General features: G+C 39.7%; 1 protein-coding gene across 1 annotated transcript in view; it reads left to right on the plus strand.

Moving 5' to 3' along the window:
* LOC150083013 (arf-GAP with dual PH domain-containing protein 1-like) overlaps nt 1-16134 on the plus strand; it is a 107631-nt gene that overhangs the window by 26249 nt on the left and 65248 nt on the right. The window contains exon 3 of the mRNA XM_090378354.1: nt 4305-4494. Coding sequence (XP_090234480.1) covers nt 4305-4494 — 190 coding nt within the window. The remainder of the gene's footprint in view (nt 1-4304; nt 4495-16134) is intronic.

Below are 16134 nucleotides of genomic sequence, written 5' to 3' on the forward strand. Positions count from 1 at the left end.
ATAATTGAATACATAGCAGATTTCATATAAAAATTAACAATGAATAGGAATTATATTTATGAATTAATAAAAAATTTGGCTTTCAGTTGCAATTACTGTATTGACGGCAGGCTGTTGTTTTTATTTCTCTTCATTTATCAGATATCTGACTCCTGTAGGCTTTACAGTTACCTTTTGCAATCAATGTTGTGATGATTTAGGAGGTGAAGGAGTGCAAACGGGGAAAATTCTGTCCATTTGGGGTTGGATTTGAATTGTTGGTTTCTTGAATTTTCTCTGTTGGGAGCAACTATTATATTGGCTAAGTTTGGTGAACCCCATGCAGAAGTAATTAACTTTGCAAGAAGCACGACTCCAGAGTCGTTGATCATCTGTTGCAGAAGCTTTGTTTTTAAGTTTTCATAAAGCTGTTGCCTGACTGTTGTATAGGGGAAACGAAGCTTATTATTGAATCATCTAAGAACCCAATATTCTAGGGCAAGGGATTTCTTGACAGTTACTTGAGGAGCACCAGACCAGATTTCGGAAGCATGGGACAGAATGGGAAAGAGAATCTCTGAAGCATTCAAGGAATTAATAGTGGAAGCTACTAAATGTTTCATACCTATTAAGAAATATTGGTTAAGATTTAGGCCTAAATGGTTATCAAATGAACTAATGTGACTCGTAACAGAGAAGAAAAATGCACGGGATGCATATAAATTATCAAGCGACTCAGAAGCCTGTGGCAGATATAAGCTAGTCTGTAATCAGATCACAAAGGAGGTTAGGCAGGCGAAGGCAGATTATGAGAAATCTTTGCCAAAAGATGCTAAGAAAAACAGCAAGGATTTCTTTACTTATATAAACTCTAAAAGGAAGGGGATGAATCTGATTGGTCCACTTGACATCCATGGTTTGACTGTTGATGATCCTGCTCAGATAGCAAACAAACTGAATGATTATTTTGCATCTACGTTCACACCTGAGGAATTATTAAGATTTGAAAATGGCAGAAGGTTATCAAATTGTAGCAGGGTACTTAATGATTTTGTAATAACTGAGAGCAAAGTGGAGGAGAAATTGTTGAAGTTAATGGGATCTATCCAGTTATATTAAAAGACAACTAAGCAAACCCTTAGCCATAATTATGAGAGCATCCTTGGACTCAGGGAAGGTCCTCACGGACTGGAGATGTGCAAATGTGTCCCCAATTCACAAAGGGGGTTCAAAAGGTGATGCAAGTAACTAAGGACTTGTTAGTTTAACTTGTGATCCGGGGAAAATAATAGAGTCACTGGTTAAAGATGCATTTCAGGATCATCTAGACAAGACTGCAGCAATAATTCAGACACAGCATGGGTTTGTTAAGGGAAAGTCTTGTCTGACATTGATAGGATATTATGATGTGGTTACAAAGGAACTGGATGCAAAGGATGCAAAAAATAATTTTGATATCATATATTTGGATTTCAGGAAAGCTTTTGACACTGTTGCGCATGGAAGACTATTGTACAAATTGGAGCAGAATGGTATTAAGGGTAAGTTGCTACAATGTATAAAAGGATGGTTGAGTGGGAGAAGACAGCGGGTGGTAATCAATGGGTGCTGCTCTTCGTGGAATAATGTTATTAGTGGAGTTCCACAGGGTTCGGTGTTGGGTCCACTGTTGTTTTGTATATTTATCAATGATATTGATGAAGGTATATCAGGCTTAGTGTCGAAGTTTGAAGATGATAGAAAGGTTGGCAGGGTTGTTAATGACAGTAATGGCAGTGTGCTACTGCAACGGGATCTAGAAAATTTGGGCAAATGGGCTAAGAAGTGGCAACTGACCTTGACAAATGCAAAGTACTGCATATGGATTGAAGTAACCACAGAGAAACGTACCAACAGTGTGGTACTACACTTAAGGTGGTAGAAAATGAAAAAGACCTGGGAGTAATTGTGCAGTCAGATATGAAGTTTTCTGAGCAGTGCAGACAGGCTGTCAGGGCAGGTCATGGGGTTTTGTCAATGATATATAGGAATTTTCTAGCAGAGAGAAGGAGGCGATTGTCCCTCTGTATAAGGCAATGGTCAGGCCACGCCTTGAGTACTGTGTACAGGTCTGGAGGCCTCATTTTAGGAAGGATGTCGATTTGCTTGAGTGTGTACAGAGAAGGGCAACAAGATTAGTGAGGGGAATGAAGGGATCCTCTTACCAAGAGAGGCTTAAGTTCTGCAAATTGCAGTGGCTGGAGACCTGCGCAGTGATCTGATTGATGTGTACAAGGCCTTGAATGGGTTGAGCACGCTGAATTCTGATGGGATCCTTCCACTTGTTCAGATTACGAACCTAAGGGGGCATAAATTCAAATTAAGAAAAGACAGATGTAGAATAGATGTGCAGAAATTTGCCTTTAGCCAGCGGGTGGTTAATTGTTGGAACAAACTTCCATCTGTCGTTGGGGAAGTTGATAGGTTGAATAAATTTAAGGAGGAACTGGACAAGCATTTGGAGGGAATGGTGTGATTTTTTTTTTTTTTTTTCCTTTGGCTGATGCTGCATAAGCTCATACACTTGCTTTCTTGCATCACATGCCACGACTACATGCTTAATGACTTTTTTTTGGTCTTGAATCGCTGCTTGTTTGATTAACCTTTTTGCTTTTAGAATTTTTTGAGCATTAAAGGAGAGATTTTTTTAAAAACAACTCCAAGGTTTTTCTTCATAGACATTTGGGATTGGGACATCTGCAATTTTTATTTCTATGTGGTTGGGTTGTTTCTGAAAGCAGTAAGTAATTTGAGCAGATTTGCTTGCATTAAATAATCAGATTGATATCTTTTAGATACTTGAATATTTTACAAATCTGTAAATTTGCATCATGGATAACTTTGCAAATGTAATTGGGTATCCAATTTTCTCTCTGACCGCTCACTGCGGGTGATGGTAGATAGCTCTCTGTCTTCTAACTTCTCCACTAATTGTGGTGTTCCCCAAGGTTCAGTTCTTTCTCCCACTCTTTTCCTCTCGTATATTAATGACCTGCTTCCATTGAAAAAAAAATTTAATGTGAAAACCATATTTATTTAACATGATATACTGTAAGATAGTAAACTAATTATATGGAATTGTGGGAGATGTGGTTTCTTTCTTTGGCATTCTTTACTTTTTATTTAATTTTATTTTACTTTATTGTTTCTTATTAGTTATATTTTATAGTTTACAATAATATACCTATGTAAATCTAAGCAGACGCCATTACAAAATTTTTAGTGCAAACTCCCTGGAACACTTTCGCGAACCACAGGTTGGGAACCGCTGCCATAGGTGATTGTACACCAGAGGTGGAGCCCAGAATCTGAGGAAGGACTTTGGTTGACAAAGTGAAGTATCGAGCAGTGATCAAGTTCCTGCATTTGCAGGGCAAGAAAGCTCAGGAAATTGACGAAGAAATCAAGGCTGTGTATGGGCAGAATTGTCCATCCTATGACACTGTAAAAAAAAAAAGTGGAAACGGTAGTTCCAGTGCAGTTGTACAAGTGTCTTTGACGAGCCAAGAAAAGGAAGGCCATCAATATTGATAGACAGTGAGACGATTGCAAAGTTTGAGCAGCTGGTGCTGAGTGGCAAACGTGTGACAATTCATTTCATTGCAAATGCAATGGGAATTAGTTATGGGTCTGCCCACAGCATTTTACATGACCATCTGCACATGTTCTAAGGTCTCCACACAATGGGTTTCAAGATTGCTGACACCTTTGTAGAAGCAATGTCGAATGCAATGTTCTTGCCAACTGTTGGATTTCTGCTACTGCAGCACCCACCCTATTCTCTTGGCCTAGCAGCGTCTGACTTCTTGTTTCGAGAAATGAAGAAACCATTGCGTGGGCGCCGCTTTAATTTGTCTCAGGAAGTCATCAGTGAAGTGGAATCGTAGTTTAAGACAAAAATTGCGGACTTCTATGATCAAGGCAATAAACAACTGATCCATAGATGAGAGAAATGTGTTACTATACATGTAAAGTACATAAAAAAGGATTAAAGTTCCTGTGGAGTTTCACCTTTCTAGGGCTATTTTTCTAGGTAAGGGTACAAACTTTTTATACCCCTCGTATTTAGATGTAATGCCCTGTCAGGTTTGGTTTTAAAAAAAATAAATAAATAAAAAAAACTTCAGAGGGATAGGGGTGACGAGTTTGAGTTACAAAAACTTGTAAAAAATATTTTTTAAATTTATATGAAATATTTTTAAATTATCTGAAAGAGTTTTATTGTCGAATATATGGATAAAAATTTCTCAGCTGTTACACTATTGTGTAACTGTTTAATTTTCTAGCACTTTAAAGGAACAGTGGATCAAAGCTAAGTATGAAAGAAAAGAATTTACTGATGTTCAGAAACAACTTTATTTAAGCGGAACTAAGGAAGGTTGGCTGTGGAAGAGAGGTAGAGATGATGAACGGTTTTATATACGTAAATTTTTACTTAGTGAAACAGAAAATAGCTTGAGGTACTATGTAAAAGAGGTATGTCAGTTTTATAGTTATTAACTTATAGAAAATATTTATTTAAAATGGCTTTCTCTTATTTTGTTTTCATTTTTGTTAACATTAGTGTATTATGATATTTGCAGATCATTGACAATGTTATTTTACTAATAATATCACTTTCTTTTATTACTGCCATAAGTATCCACATGGGATGAGTTAGTCATGACAAACATAAGAGATACAACAAACATTCATGTGTTTTCATACATTATTTCTTAGTATAGTTAATAAATTTGATGAATTGGAGATACTGGTGAAGTCAACAGATGCAGACAAAATGTTAATATTGGAATCAATGTCATTCTGATAAACTGGATGCAGAATTTGAATATGGTAATAAATACAATTTAAGGTAATAAATAAAGTGTATACACAAATAAAAGTCATGATAGTTAGGGTGTTGAAACTAGTTATGCTTTTAATTTGCATTAGCATTAGTAGAGGCACATGATGCAAGAGAGCAAGCTTATTTAGCATCAGCCAAAAAAAAAAAAAAAAACCATCCCATTTCACCCATTCATTCTCTCCAAATGTTTGTCTAGTTCTGCCTTGAATTCATTTAAGTTGTCAATTTCTACAATGACAGATGGCAGTTTGTTCCAGCAATCAACCACCTGCTGGCTAAAGGCAAATTTTTGCACATCTATTCTAGAACTGGCTTTCCTCAATTTGAATTTGTCCCCTCAGGCAGTTAATCTAGGCAAGAGGAAGAATCCCATCAGCATTGAGCATGCTCAAACTATTCAAGGCCTTATACACCTCATCAGATCACCTCCCATGTGCCTAGTCACCTGACACTGCAATTTGCAGAACTTAAGCCTTTCTTCATAAGAGCAACCCTTTGTTCCATTCACCAATCTCGTTGCCGTTCTCTGTACTTGTTCTCGCAAGTCTACATCCTTCCTAAAATAGGCCTCCAGACCTGTATACAATGCTCAACGGGTGGTCTGACCACAGTCTTATACAAGGGGATAATCACCTCCTTATTCCTGCTAGAAAAATTCCTGTATATCATTGACAAGACACCACGAGCTAGCTACTCTTGCAGACAGTCTGCACTGCTCAGAAAACTTCATATCTGCCTGCACAATTACCCCCAGATCCTTTTCATTTTCTACCACTGTCAGTGTAGTACCGATCGGGTTGTGTTAATTAGTGCTCTTCAAAGTGTGTTTTTTAAAGTGGTGCCAATTTATCATTTTGGATTAAATTCAAGTCAAAGTGGATCTATTTGGTTCGGTGAGTCGACTGATGTTTATTTTATGCCTAACTTGTAAGGCGTTCTCCAGTTATCTTCACCCTTATCATTCATTCACGGCTCGTTCATAATGGCTACGCCCTATAAGTCCGGCCGTTGTTTTTAACTATCATTCTTTGCCATAGTTTTAGACCACTTATCCTTTAGAGAGTTATGGATACCCTAATTAAGTTCATATCAGCTGATACTGATTTTAGTGAAATTGTGTTGATTGCTGTGATTTGAGGAAAATATTGTTTTGGCGCGAATAATTTCGTCCTTTCTTCTTCGGCCACTTTGTTTGAAATAACAAATCACGAGACCTCCAGGGTGATCGGCTATTGGTTCTCCTGAAGCCAGGAACTCAAGTTAGAACTTTAATTAGGAACATTTATTTATTAATTATGATGTCAGTAGTAATTAATACTGATTGTCTGTTTAGTTAATTAATATGTGGTTGTTCATTTTGGAACATACTATTTACATAGCTTTTGAAGGGGACTCTCTTTTATTGTGCATTGATACATCTGACTACTGATCATCGGGTGACGTCAGCAATCCTCTGTTGCCCAAGAATACAATATGCAAATTTTTCCCCATCTCTTTCAGCGCCCCCCTACCGACAAGAGTTGGAAACTCTTCTTTTCAGTTAATTATTTAAATTCTTCACTAGCCATTTCTGGATTTTTGACTAAAATTCAGTAGAACCATTCACCCCCTGAACTTAAATATTTCATCCCAGCAGAGTAAGATGGTGGAAAATGCTGAAAGTTCACAGGATGAGGTTAGCACGTCTGAGAGAGACGAATCGGAGACTTCTAATTCACTTCTTCTTAGAGTATCTGGCAAATCCTCCTCCAAGAGAAAGAAGTCCAAGGGAAGGTCCAGAGCTTGTCCTCTGCGCTCCTCTTGCTCTCCTCTTCCTGCACAGATGAATAATATTTGTATATCACCATTCATAGACCATAATTACTCAGCTTCCACCTTGGACCAAAGAATCTCTACACCAATAGCTGCCTCCATCCTCGAATTGATGGCAAACTCCACCTCAACTGCAGCCTTACCTGCAGCTCCAAACACTCCTGTAGCTGCTGCTTCTGAGACGCGAAACTCCTCAGGTGCTCACCAAACTCCATCAGCTCTGCCACTTCAAACTGCCCCAGCAGATTTCTTGGCTACACAACTACCGTCTGCTCTTGACCAAGTGGTCTCATCTGGGATCCCACCATCCAGTATGCTTACCATTCCTGCACCACCTGTTCTGGCTGGCCTCTTTAATGAGGGGGACACCACCTCCTTCCATCAGATCATCTCAGTCTTGCACAGGAACTTGATGGCACTCCTCAACCAAGACTCCATAAGATTCACCAAAGCCACTGGAAACTATGTACAGGAGCTTTGGACAAGCCTAGAAACAATCACAACAGCTCTTCTAATCGAGAATGAGAAGCTAAAAGCTGTGAACGAAGAAATCAAGACAAGGTCTACAATACCGGAAAAGGCCTTAGACATCTGCGCTAAGCTTCCGCAGTCTTCACCCGAGCGGGAACTGGGCCTAACCACAGAACCTGAATCATCTACAGTGCCCTCTTATGCCGGTGCTGTACTTAAGAACCTTCCAACCTCTAAACTGGGTGCCTCCATCCAAGGGCATCCACCACAGACCAGTCAACAAAATCCCCAGCATATAAGAAAGAGAACCCTGATAAAACAGCAAAATCTAGTGGTTATCAGACCCATTAAGACCAAAGAATCACATACATGAACAAATCAAGACCAAAATAATGACAGAGTTGAAAGATAATCTCAAAATTACGAAAATAAAAGCGATAAGAAAAACTAGAAATACAGGCATAGTGATCGAAACGGAAACTAAAAAAGAAGCTAACAAAATTATGACCAATGGAAAAATAATGACAATGGGTCTAAAGGCAGAGGCGCCAAAAAAGTTGGGGCCCTCTATCATCATTTTTGACCTCAGTGACAACCTGACCCCGCAGCAACTCACTGAGGAACTATACTGTAGGAACTTGCAGGAGTACTTCCCAGACTTAGAGGCAGATGCCTTAATCACACCTAAATACCCAAAAAAAGTCAAAGGAGGAGGAGGCAAAAACTGGATTGTTCAAATCAACCCAATCGCCTGGAAGGTCCTTAACAATCAAGCAAGGGCATACATAAACTGGGGCAGCCACCGCTTTCGCGAACATGTGGCTGTGCCTAAATGCTTCAAGTGTTGTAGGTTTGGCCACACCTTACACACTTGTATCCAGACAGTGCCAACATGCAGCCATTGTGCCGAAAAAGGCCACGAATTTAACAGCTGTCCTAACAAAACCAAAGATCCTATTTGTGTGAACTGTAAAAGTTTCAAAATGGACTCAGCACATTCCATCAGAGACAGAATATGTCCAACATATATAAAAGCCAAGGGTCAGCACCAACAACATTTATGGGGGAGACACCTTAAAAAATGTAACTTCGAAGAGGTAAAAATAATGCAAATTAACGCGCAGCGGGCCTGGGCTGTGGTCAGCCAAATCAGGATTCGGGCAGAAGAGGACAACACGGATGTAATTATCCTGCAAGAGCCGTATACCCATAAGAACCAGGTCAGAGGCTATCCCTTGACCTGCAAAGTCATCCAGGTGGAAGGGGAAACCCCCTGGGCAGCAATAGCTGTAAGAAACCCTGACATCACAGCCACAAAGATAACACAACTTTGCACAGCCTGGGCCGTATGTGCCCACATTATTACAGCGCTTGGAAACTTTTACGTCGTTGCCCTATACTGCCATCCAGGAGAAGATATTATCAGGGCTATAAGATATCTTCAAAGTATACTAAAAACTCTTCCTGGAGGGAGAATTATCGTAAGGTCTCCCACGTGGTACAGCACAACACCAGACCGTCGAGGAGCAACAAACGGCCAAAGACTGGAGAACTACCTGGATAACTCCCCTTTCGGAATCCTCAATCAGCCAAACAACCTCCCCACTTTCAGCAGCACCCTTTGGGAAGCCACCATAGACATTTCTCTTGCTACAAGAAACACAGCCAGCTATATCTCCAACTGGAAGGTCCAAGATGATTGGACGACCTTGGATCACCGAGCCATTACATTCAGGATCACAAAAAACTGTAATAGACAACCAATTTCCAGAGTAATGCAACATAGATATGCAATAGAAAAAACAAACTGGGACACGTTCAGGGGTGCCCTGCTGGAAATGGTGGGAAAACAGCAGCAGAAACTCGGGCAAACTCAAAATCCAAACCTTTTTCAAAAAGAGATTACCACCCTATTAACACAAGTCTGCAATGCCACAATTAAAAGGAAAAAACCTTCTCCGGGAGCAGTGCCCTGGTGGAATGAGGAGCTTCGAAGGATGAGAAAGGAAGTACAAGCCAAACGAAAAGCGTTCCAAAGGAAGAGAAGATCTTGGCCTGATGTGGAGGTCGAAGAACTTAAACAAGTATATCGAACAGCAAGAAATGTGTATACGGAAAGAATAAAGAAATCAAAGCAGCAATCCTGGGAGCAACTTGTCTCTTACACGGGAAATTCTGACCCCTGGGTGGTGTACAAAATCACCACAAACAAACTCCCCAGGGGGGAAGTGAACACCGCTACAGAAACCCCGCAGGGAAACCTAACCACCACCTGGAAGGACTCATTCTCAAACATCTTAAACAACGTTTTTCATCCAAACATTAATCCAACAACAACTGAGCAGCATGAGATCTGCAGAGAAAATGAAACCTATTGGACTGGACAAGTTGAACTGCAGTTCACACAGGAAGAACTCCTAGCCGCAGCAGCTCTTATCAAAGGGAAAAAATGTCCGGGGCCTGACTTGTTCGAGCCTGAGATTGTGAAGAAGGTTGTGGAGCTTTCCCCGGAGCTATTGCTGCACCTATTCAATCTCTGCCTACACACTAGCACTTTCCCTGATGATTGGAAAGTCGCAAATATGAAACTGATCCTTAAAAATCCGACAAAACCACCACATCTGCCAAGTTCATACAGGCCCATAGCCCTATTGTCCGTATGCAGCAAGCTCCTAGAGCGTCTCCTCCATGTACGGATCCAAAACCACTATGAGAAAGCAAACCTAATATCTCCAAACCAATATGGTTTCAGACCAGGGCGTTCCACGGTTGATGCTCTACAGGCACTGCTCACTGAGGCCCGCCAAGCAGACAGGAAATATTTCCTGATGATTACAATTGATTTCGTGGGAACATTCGACACCCTTTGGTGGCCGAGCATCCTTCGCAGACTCAGGCAAGCAAATGTACCGGACAATTTGTTCAATATCATGAAAAGCTACCTCTCAAATAGGGTGATCACAGTAAATGCACCTTATCAGAAACTCACAAGACGGATACACCGTGGCTGCCCCCAGGGCTCGGTCCTGGGGCCGACCTTATGGAACATGGTGATGGATGAATTTCTATGCCTTGACCTCGGGGAGATTCGTTCACAAGCCTTTGCTGATGACCTCATCCTGATGGTGACTGCAAATTCCAGGGCCCAGCTTGAGACCTTGGCAAACCATGCACTCCAAATCCTCCAGGACTGGGCAAAAACACACTGCTTGACAATATCACCATCAAAAACAAACTCTCTGCTTCTTAAAGGAACTCTCTGTATTACAAGACCAGCACAGATTAAAATTGGAAACGACTATAAAGTTGTCAGAGCAGCTGAAATATCTTGGCATAGTACTAGATAGAAAACTCTCCTTTCAAGCTCATCTCCGATACATCAGAACCAAAGTGAGAAACTATACCGCCATGGTTGCTAGGATATCCCGTCGGGACTGGGGTCTCAACAAGCGAACCCTCTCGTATTACAAGGCTATCTTCATCCCTGTGATTACATATGCAGCCGGAATTTGGTTTGGCAAGGCTACGACTGCAGTAAACAGACGAATCCTGGATTCCACTCAACGCACGGTCCTGCTCTCTATCTCTCGTGCCTGTTGCACTGTGAGTACTCACGCCCTCCAGGTCCTGGTGGGGGCCCTCCCCCTCGACCTGGAGGTGGTGAGAAATGGAATGTTGTATCATCTTTCTAAGGGCATGTCTCAGACCTGCTTGGGATTCGAGCTGAATCTTACCAACAACCAAAAATTTGAGAAGAGGAGACTTCAAGCACACATGCAGCAGGTGTGGCAGGACCGCTGGACAAATTCAACCAAGGGGGAAATCACCAGGAGATTCACCCCAGATGTTAGCAGAATCTATCCAAAATCCCCATTATGGTTTTCTCTAGGCCTCTATGCCACGTATTTGCTTACCGGCCATGGTTCAATAAAGGCAAAACTAACAACCTTTGGCCTAGAAGAGGACCTAACATGCACCTGTGGAGAAATTGAGGACTGGGATCACCTCATGCACGAGTGCCCCCTCTACGATGACCTCCACTGCCAGCTTATCACAAAGCTGACTTATATACCAAAAGGCAAAAAAAACCACTTACTGGATACTAAGGAAGAGTATCAAGCGCTTACCAACTACACACAGCAGCTTTTCTTGAGGAGAAGACAACTAATTGCAGCAACATGATAACCCTCTACTAAATGAACCCAGGGACCCTGATGTTACTGGAACAAGGCAGCTAAACTTGACCAGCATTACCATCATTGGTGTGAACTACTATACATTCTCCAAAATGTCACCCACCAAAGATAACTACCAAATAACTTTGAATAGAGACAACCCACAAATTAAGACAATCTAAGAAAGACAAAAGGTTCTTATACTTCTGGACTTGTCTCTCACGGATGTGACCAATAAGACAATCTCCTAGATAAAGACTGAAAAAAGCCACAGGCATGCCATTAGATATCAACTTCTTTTCTTGGCCAACTAGCATTCCGAACCAGGTACCTTAACTTGGTTCACTTTAATACCCCCTCCCCTGGTAGGGAGAGGGAAGGGATGGGTTTCTGTCTCCTCCCCCTCCCTGCTACCCCCTTTTTTTTTTCTCCTGGTGGGGCCAGTCCCCACTGACCTTTCTGGGGTTGCCTTCCCTATCATCCCCATATTTCTATCTGTCCCCCCTTCCTCAGTCTTTACCCCTACTCTAACTAAATATGCATTTTATTTTATTTTATTTTTTATTTTATTATTATTATTATTTTTATTTTATTTTTTTTTTTCTTTATTTATTTATTTATTTTTATCTTATTTTATTATTATTATTTATTTTATTTATTTTTTATTTTTATTTTATTTTTTTATTATTTATTGATTTTTTTATTATTATTATTTTTTTTATTTATTTATTATTTTATTATTTATTTTATTTATTATATATATATATATATATATATATTTTATTTTATTTTATTTTATTTATTTATTTATTTTTTTTTTAGGCCCTTGCCACTGAAATCTTAGGAAATTAGGTGGCAGGGCCTGCCAGAGTAATTACTTCTAATGCGATCCCTCTATGCCTGACCTGCCTCCTTGGGGTTAAGTGTGGACAACGGGGGGTCCCACTAGGGGCCCAACGGCTAAGAGGTCAGAGGAACAACAACATGACACTACACAACATAAACATGTACCTTACACTTTTTAAAATCTCTGGCCTTCACAGTGTTCTGTGTTTCACAAACAGAGTACACAACGGAGATGGGGGGAAACCCCTTGGGCCGTTAGACAATGAACACTTTACACTTTTGTCAGTGTAGTACCACACAGTTGATACGTTACTGTGGAGTTTACTGCTTCTCATATGCAGTACTTTACATTTGTCAATGTTAAAGTTCATTTGTTACCTCTCAGCCCATCTGCTCAACTTTTCTAGCTGTTGCAGCAGCGTACTGTCATTAGTGTCATTAACAACCCTGCTGACCTTCATATCACCTGTAAACTTGGACATTAAGCCTGAAATACCTTCATCATATCATTAATAAATACAGAAACAACAGTGTTCCCAACACCGAACCCTTGGGGACTCCACTAACAACATTAGTCCATGAAGAGCAGTGTCCATTGATTAGCACTCTCTTGTCTTCTCCCGCTAAACTTTCCCTATATCCATAGCAGCAATTTGCCCTTAATGCTATACTGCTCCAATTTGTACAGTAGTACAGCAGGCCCCCGTTATAACGCGGTTCGCTTTACGCTGATTCGCTATAACGCTGTTCTTATATTATAACCCGTATCTGACTATAACGCTGTCAAAACTCACTGTAACGCTATTTTACTAGCATACAGATTGAATTTTTGGCAAATCCGTCTTCAGTCCAGTCTGTTTTGAGCCTTTTTTTTTTTTTTTTGGCAAAAGGAGAAAATAGCCACCATGAAATTAACTACAGTAATTATTTTTATAATTTCTACTCTTATGTACAAAATTGAAACTTTCGATATGCTCTATTTTCTTGGTGTGGATAGTTTCAAGGGACAAATTCGTTTTTAGTACACAAGCTGAAAAAATTTACCATCCAGTGTCATATGCTGTTACAAAGTCTGCATTTTCTGTTCTGACCTGTAATAGAAAGATACTAAAAATAGATTTACTCCCTATCTCTTTTGTTTTACTGTGGGAACTATAACTTGCGAAATGTTTTTCACACAATCAATCCCACTAGTGCTAAATGCGGTGCTGTTTCTTGTACAGTATTCTCTTGTCTTCTGAACTCCTCTGACCTTGTGGTCACCCGAAGTACATAAAATTTGTTTGTTTTACTGTTTTGGAAATTCCATAAACATTCTCCATGACTCACACCATAATTGATTACAGTACTTTTCGTGCAATAAACAACCATTTGATTTTACTGCACGGTAAAATCGAACTTTTCAGATAAATAAAACATTTGTCACCGTCTTCAGCTCACTTGCCAGAGGAATTCTAGATATCATTCAGTGCATACAGTGTTAGACATACAGACAGTTTACTGTACTCTAACATCGTATCACAATCAGTGTGCAATAATTTAGGACTGGTAGGTTCAACTGTAAGAACAATCATAAAAAATAAAGAATCAATTTTAGCAGCTGGAAAAACAGCTGTTCCCCTGCAGGCAACTAAATTGACCAGGGCTAGGCCGGCTATTATGATTGAAATGGAGATTGAAGACAACATTCAACGTAGAATTCCGTTAAGTTCAATTATTATTAAAGAAAAAGCGAAGAGCCTATATGAAGATTTAAAGGAAGCTCACACCGAAAAAAATGTGGAACCATTTAATGCTAGTGAGGGCTGGTTTGATAGATTTAGAAAGCGCTATAACCTGCACAACGTAGCAATACAGGGAGAAGCTGCAAGTGCAGATCAACAAGGAGCCGAAACTTTCAAAAAATAATTTGTTAAAATTATTGAAAAGGGATGTTATACTGCTCAACAAGTTTTTAACATAGATGAAACAGGTCTTTTTTGGAAACGAATGCCTAAAAGAAGTTTCATATCGAAAGAAGAAAAAAACCAAGGATCGGTTAACTTTGTTGTTGGGTGGTAACGCTGCAGGGGATTTTAAATTAAATCCCCTTTTAGTTTACCATTCCGAAAATCCAAGGGCTCTTAAAGGTTTAGCTAAATCAAACCTACCTGTAATCTGGAAGGCTAATAAAAAAGCTTGGGTAACCAGGCCGCTTTTCATTGATTGGTATGCTGAGTTCTGTCCTGCAGTGGAAAAATATTGTGCAAAAAATAACATTGGTTATAAAGCAATTCTAATCATGGACAATGCGCCAGGACACTCAAGCAAAGAGAGCTTAGAAGACTTGAACAATCACATAAAAGTTTTTTACATGCCTCCAAACACTACGTCTCTGATCCAACCAATGGACCAAGGAGTAATTGCCACATTTAAAGCGTACTACATAAGGAACACCTTTTCCCAAGCTATTAAAGCCATCAACACTGAAAATGTACCGAGCTTAAAGGAGTTTTGGAAATCCTATAACATTAAAACCGCCATCTACAACATTTCAAGTGCCTGGGATAAAGTGACTCAGAAAACCATGAATGGAGTGTGGAGGAAAGTTCGGAAAAATTGCATAAAGCATTCCCAGGAACCTGATGATTCCGTTGAAAATGTTAAAACACAAATTGTTGAGCTCGGAAAAGAAGCAGGATTACACGAAATTAACGAAGACATCGTACAAGAGATGATCGACAACAACAGGGATGGCCTCTCTAATGAAGAACTAATGGAAATTATAAAAGAACAAGAGCTTGCTATTGAGGGAGATGATGATCAAGATACTATAGATGAAGAACAGATGAAGTCGCTGACTGCAAAAGGACTTAGTGAAGCTTTTGAACACTTCGAAAAAATGTGTGATTATTTCCGGGAGAACGACCCTGACATGGAACGAAGTGCCAAGGTAATAAGAAATTTGAAGAAAGAAATTAATCCCTACATGATGTTGTACAATGAGAGGAAGAGGGCCAAAGCACAACCCAAAATCGACACATTTTTCAGTCCAAAGATACGAAAACTCGAGAGCACAGGGCCATCGAATTAATAAATTGATGATTTTCGTTAGTTAATTACCTCATAATTATATGTGTATATAATGTAGAATATTTTATATGTACAAAATTTTGAATATTAAATATTTTTAATCGACATTGGTGCATATTTTCACTACCATTTATTACTGATTAGAAAATATCCTATGTAATAGACCACAACTCACAAATACATATGTTACCTTATGGGAATACGGCGCTCGCTTAGTGCGGATTCACTTAGCGCTCTGTTTTTCCGGAACGAACTATCAGCGTTAAGCGGGGGTCACCTGTATTCCATGTGCAACAGTGTCAAAAGAATTTCCTAAATTGCAAGTATATAACAAAATTATTTTTTGCATCCAGTTCCTTTGTGACCTCATTATAGTATCCAATCAAATTGGTCAGACAAGACTTCCCTTTAACAAACCCATTCTGTGTCTGGACTGTAATTGCAGTCTTGTATAGATGATGCTACAGTGCTTCTTTAACCAGTGCCTCCATTAATTTTCCCTGAATAGAAGTTAAAATAACAGGTCTGTAATTACTCATGTTGTCCTTTGATCCCCCTTTGTGAACTGGGAACACATTTGTACATCTCCAGTCCATGGGGATCTCCCCTGAGTCCAAGGAAGCTTCCATAAAATTTAACAATATTTTTTAATTGGTATGAAAGGCCTAGTAGCTTGCAAGATTAATTCTTGGAATGTGTCCCATTTAGAATTTGCTGTTGGTAGCACCATTAGTTGGTCCCACTGTATAGCATTTAAAAACGGTCCAAGACCACTGTAGTTACCTTTACAAAAGCAAAAACCCTTCCCTTTACTTCTGATGGTAGTTACATCTTTGAGTAAATTCCACATCAGCACACTGCGATCACTGCCACCTCGTGGTTCCTTTAATTTCA

The sequence above is a fragment of the Mastigoproctus giganteus genome, chromosome 7 (assembly GCF_048544385.1).
Source record: "Mastigoproctus giganteus isolate SK-2022 chromosome 7, ASM4854438v1, whole genome shotgun sequence".
NCBI classification, from domain to species: domain Eukaryota; kingdom Metazoa; phylum Arthropoda; class Arachnida; order Uropygi; family Thelyphonidae; genus Mastigoproctus; species Mastigoproctus giganteus.